This window comes from Poecilia formosa, unplaced genomic scaffold (assembly GCF_000485575.1).
Source record: "Poecilia formosa unplaced genomic scaffold, Poecilia_formosa-5.1.2 Scaffold969, whole genome shotgun sequence".
In the NCBI taxonomy this organism is placed as follows: domain Eukaryota; kingdom Metazoa; phylum Chordata; class Actinopteri; order Cyprinodontiformes; family Poeciliidae; genus Poecilia; species Poecilia formosa.
Genome location: NW_006800908.1, coordinates 32,116 through 37,696, shown reverse-complemented (window position 1 = coordinate 37,696; position 5,581 = coordinate 32,116). Strand labels below are relative to the sequence as shown.

Sequence of the window (5,581 nt, the reverse complement as noted above, 5' to 3'; positions counted from 1 at the left end):
CCACCTCCAGGCCTGGCTCCAGAGGGGGGCCCCAGCGACCCGCGCCCGGGCAAGGGGACGCCAGTTCCAAAGTTTTCATGCATCATAAGGGGTCTTCGGGCTGCGCTTTGTCTGGTTCCTCACCTAGGACCTGTCTGCCTTGGGTGACCTTACCAGGGGCATAAAGCCCCAGACAGCATAGCTCCTAGGATCATTGGGACACTCAAACCCCTCCACCACCATAAGGTGGCAGCCCAAGGAGAGGTCTCATAACCCCATAAACATTTAAAGAAATGTGTGCTCCCCCCCCACCCTTTTTTTTGTAGGCGCACACCAGTGGGCATTAAATCTTTATGATTTGATGCCTGGTTATGAATGAACCAGTTTAACAAGCTGCTTTTGGTGGTTATTCAGGCTATTGACATGACACATCTTGTAGTCTTGAAAAAGCAATGTGCCCAAATGAGGAAGGCACAGTGCTGTTACCTTGAGGAAAAATCTTGGGGGTTTTGAAAACAACTTTTTAAAACTTGTTTATACCTTGATAGCTAAGCCTGAATCATGCCCATTTTATATTGATCATAAAATGCGTATCTTGGATAAAAGTGATACCCTGATGTTGATGTAATTTTAACATTTTTTGTTTTATTTTGTTAGTGGTACAACTGGTGGTAGCCTGCATCCTGTTTGTTTCCCGAGTCTGCTCAGTGATCTGGAGGAACAAGTGGCGGCCTCTACACTCAACCGGTTCAGCCCGACTAATTGTGTCCCCACTTGATGGCCACAAGTTTGGGATCTTTAACTAAGGAAACTTTTTCAAGCAATCTACTTTACCTGTTTACACATGACAATGCCTTTATCGGAGATAAAATGGACTTTTATCTCCGATAAAGACTTATTTCTTTATAAACTTCTCTTCTTTTGCTCCTGTTAAACTGTTTCCGAGTAGAAATGTCTGAAATCTTAATCATTACTATAACTGTAATTACGCTTCCAACATTTTACTACATGTATCACTTTATAATGGTTTTGAAGGCATTTATATAATTATTTTACACATAAGACCATTTTATGTATTACACTTCTAATGTTTTCATGTTTGTTTCTTTATGTTCACTATAATGGAATGGAGTTTAACAGTATTCAAGCTTTTTTTTAAAAAACCATACAAAACATGTTTTGTATGGGTTTTAAGGTTGATTTCTATTGTACACCACTTTGTGAAAGGCACTTTATAAATAAACTTTACCTACTTACTTTTCAGCCCTTTTTGATGTGCCTAGTAAGTCATTTTGTTAACACGTTTTGCTATAAGGTTGAACATTTAAAGCTAATGCTGCAAGCTTTATTAATAGCCATGAGTTAGGTTGTTAAAAACTTATCACTACTTCTGTTTTAAGACTACACTTCATATATGCAGTCAAACTAAACTTGCTGCAAGCAAGGACCTGGCAATTTCTGAATTTTAGGCATAATCTCTACTATCAGACATACGTTCTTACTTGCAAGCACTGCAGTAAAAACAAATTATCCTGACCAATTGGAAATGTGAAGAGTCACCATCTGCAAGAGAATAGATTGTAGAGCTGGTTTCTTACAAGAAGCCTGAAATGATGTGTATAATGTGAGGGGGAGATTAACTACAAGTAAATATGGTTATTTATGGTGTTTCAGATTTAAATAAGATCGTTTAACAACAACAAACTGGATTATTTCTGGCCTGGTCCCAATACTTGCACTTCCAAACTTGTCCAATCCCATTGTGCACATTGAGGTTTGAGTGCGTAGCATAGTCATAATAAAGGCCCGCTCCCAGCACTTGCACTGCTCCTCTCAAAACATAAATTTTATATGCAATGTGTAGGTATTTTGTTTTCATCATTGGAGATTTCACTTGTTCAATACAACACTCTAAACTTTGACAAGTTGACTTTACTTAAAAAAAATCTTGGAAACTGATTGCCTTGAAAAATGTAAGTTTAAACTACTATTCTTATGTTTTATTTACTTAACATATACTTGTTCAGTATGCTTAAGACCTTGTTGTATGAACTCAAGTTAATTTAACTTGGTTAAGTGAAGTTATTTAAACTTAGAAATAGCAAATAAATTAACCTCTTTGCTACTCAACCATTTCAAGTTAGTCTAACTTACATGAACAGTAATTTACTTAGCAGAATCTAGGAAACTGATTGCCTTAAATGAATTATGTAACCACAACAAAATATTTTAAGTTCATAAGATTCAACATTTTATTTTAACAAAATGATATTACTTAGCATAACATAACAGTCAATAACCCAACAGGAACCTGGATGAAGTCTGCCATGGCAACCGAATCCTGTGGATAAGAAAAGCACAAATTAAAAAAAGAATGAGGTGAAAGTTTTGATTTAACTCTGACAAACGTTATAGCAATACATGCCAGAGACATTGTAGAACTCTGTCATTGTCCTTGAGGAAAACTGAGAGACATTGCAAGCAGTCCTCATGGCAACATCATTGGTCTACAAGAAGGAAAAACAATGAAAGTAAGCACAAGCATATTCTGAAGAAACTGAATCACATTTTTTTCACAATAAGTGGCCTAAATAATTGTTCACCTTGACTGACTGATTAGAATTTTGATGGTTGTACAGTTAAAGGAGCAACTGCAATTTTCCAATCTTTTTATATTAATGCCACAGTCTGTTGCTCAATCATTTGTTATTTCAACAACTAACTGTGTTTTTTCCAGTCTCAATCACCCAAATAGTATCAATGCAAATTCCCCGAATTCACCCAACAAATATGACTCAATGTCCCTTTAACATCAAACTGGCTGGTTATTGCAGATGTGAGGAGGAGTCATGTAAATGTGTGCATGTCCAACTGAACAAGATGTTAATTGGAAACTTACAAAATTTTCTTCACCTTAAACAAAATCATTCAGAATGCTCACCCTTCTTTCAATCTGGACAAGGATCTTGGGAAGTGCGTTATCAACAACTCCTTTTCAGACAGGAGATCCCACTTTCCACTCTGGTGAACTCTGCAAAAGCAGTAATAATCAAACCCAGCTCCAGAGGAATTTTGCTGATTTAGGGGGCGCCCAGTAAATGGGCATTATATTTAATATAAATACATAAACAACTTTTAAATTAAATACCTATTTTGTTTATTGATATAAAAAACTAATGATGACATGAATGATGATACTGACATGTAGAAAATGCTAAGCAATTATGCTCAGATTTGCAGAAACATTTGCTCATATGTTACAGAAGTCTAAGAATCTAATGTTTCCAATCACTGAAGTCTTTCTTTATGCAAAGTCAATCTACTCAAGTATTAGTATCAATAGTTAATTCATAGAATATTACTATTACTAAAAGTGAAAAGTACAGTGCCCCCCAAAAAGTTACTCAACCACTAGCTCGAAGAAAAATAACAAAATAAGTAGCCAGCTCTTAACTAGCTTAACGTGATATATTGTCATTATAAGCTAACATTGTCTGCCCAACAGCATTACTCTACTTTCTCGGTTTGTTTAGAAAAATGCAACTGTGCAAAGATTTTTGCCTTTAAATGGTTTTGTGCCATGATTATGGAGTTAGATTTGTTTCACAATCATTCAATAAAAAAAAAATCACGTCAAACAAAAAAAGTAGTATTCAATAAAAAAAAAAAATCATGTCAAACAAAAGTTTTGGATTTTCAAAAAAAAAGTTTCAAACAAAAAATATATTTCAATCAAATTGTAAGAATTATTTTTTTTAAATTGAAATCACTATTTTTTGTGAAAATTAAATGTGAAAATAAATCACTTATTTTTGCATATCAGAATTTTTTGGTTGACAGCCTAAGTTTTTGGTTGAGATTTTAAGTTTTTTTTTTTGATACTCCTGTTTTTTGTTTGAACTCAACGTGTTTTGCTTGACATGAATATCCAGGGCAGGGCTTAAGGACGAGCAATGTAAAACGTGTTCCGATTGGTTAGCGCTGACTAAAGCGGATGACTCCGACTCCCTGAGATCTCAGAACTCTGTCCCGAACTGCAGGGCTTCGGTGACGGGACACCAGGGGTGAAAGTAAGGGGGTACGGTAGGGTACTGCCTACCCCTAAAAGATTTAGCGGGGGTACCTGCAAGAGAGGGGAGCGGCTGTCTGCTAAAATAGGTCCCGGCAATAATTTTTTTTCTTCATATTTTTTGTACTCTGAATGCATTTGTCTATTAAGTGTATTACCAGAAAAGAGCAGAAAAATTTTCAGCCCATTATGTCTAACGGTTTCCGAGATTGTGGGGGGTAGGTGTACCTTGCCACAACCCACCTTTGAGTAGAAAAAGATGGGGTTTTTGAAAGCCAAATACTTAAAAAATAAATAAATTTGACACTTATTTGTAATCACATCCTTTAAATATATATAAATCATATTACATGAATATGTACAGTATAAATAGCTTACTTTTAAAACGAAGGTTCTTTAAAATATGTCATTTTTAAAAATAAAACTAATTTCAATATTTACCCTGACAGCAGAGGTGGCATGTTTGGGATACGATATTAAAAAATATATGTTGAAACCAAGCCGAAAAAGGTATTTTGCCTGTCCTGCTATGTGGTCTAACAGGCTCAATTTTTTGTAGGGGTCTGGGACTGTTCAATAAAGATTTATTAGGCCGCAAAACTGCTTCCAAAGCTAATTTGGCCAACTGAAAAAAAATTCAAAAATTGACAAAATTAAGTATTTTTTGACCACTCCCCAAACTTGTATTTTTCGTCAGATTTCAATAAAACTTCTCTACTACAGATAAATTAGGCTCCTGAATAGCATAAAGGCATCCATTTTAGTTTATTGCTGGTAGGAAATAGGGATTTTTTTGTTTGTTTTTAAAAAAAATCTAATTTTAGAGAATTTTTGACTTGCACCAGAATGTTTATTTTTTTATGCATTTCATTGAAATGTTTTTTCTTTATTGTTGGCAGAAAATAGAGACTGTTTTTTTAGATTTCTTTCTTTATGGAAAATTCCCTACTACCGACCATCTGAAAAAGTGCCAAAGAAAGTACAGTTTTTCCATAAAAAGTGTCTAGAATTTGTCATTTTAGTATAGATACAGTCACTTCATCATGCCGCCACCCACATAATGATGCCCTGGGCGGTTGCCCATGCCTCCCATATCAGAAACTGCCACTGAGCACGTTTGCTAATGCGCTTCATGTCAACTTCACACAAAATCACCATAAACCTAAACCACACAAATACAGGTGATCACGCATAATTCCCGTGGCCCATAAAAACAGTGGATCTAATTCTGCTTTTTTTTTTATAAATAATAAGGACAGGGAAGCAAAGCATTCCTGTGGAAGAGGAGGAGGAGGATGTTCATGTGTTGATATGCGTGGGGCGTCACGCACATTGATTCTGCAAGTGTGGTTCCAGTATTATATTAAAGCTAACAAATTGCTCTTTATTTTGATACTGTTGGGAATGGAAATCCTGATCGATGAATTATAATTTGTATTGACACACGGAGCATAAAATCAGCCAAGAAAAGCATTCAGACTTTACTTATTTTATTAACTTTCAGCGCTGAAAGGAGACGCTTTGCGCTGAAAG

At 35.5% G+C, this 5,581-nt stretch overlaps 1 protein-coding gene and 1 long non-coding RNA gene across 2 annotated transcripts in view; one reads left to right on the top strand and one right to left on the bottom strand.

Moving 5' to 3' along the window:
• Positions 1 to 1,248, top strand: part of LOC103132244 (uncharacterized) — a 9,281-nt gene extending 8,033 nt beyond the window's left edge. Inside the window, exon 7 of the mRNA XM_007544011.2 lies at positions 637 to 1,248. Within this exon, the coding sequence (XP_007544073.1) occupies positions 637 to 785 (149 nt within the window). The 3' untranslated portion in view covers positions 786 to 1,248. The remainder of the gene's footprint in view (positions 1 to 636) is intronic.
• LOC107835065 (uncharacterized) overlaps positions 1 to 5,550 on the bottom strand; it is a 13,834-nt gene extending 8,284 nt beyond the window's left edge. The window contains exons 1-2 of the long non-coding RNA XR_001660899.1: positions 5,445 to 5,550; positions 3,434 to 3,436 (exon numbers count right to left, since the gene is read on the bottom strand). This is a non-coding gene — a long non-coding RNA (uncharacterized LOC107835065). The remainder of the gene's footprint in view (positions 1 to 3,433; positions 3,437 to 5,444) is intronic.
• Between the last annotated feature and the right edge of the window lie 31 nt (positions 5,551 to 5,581).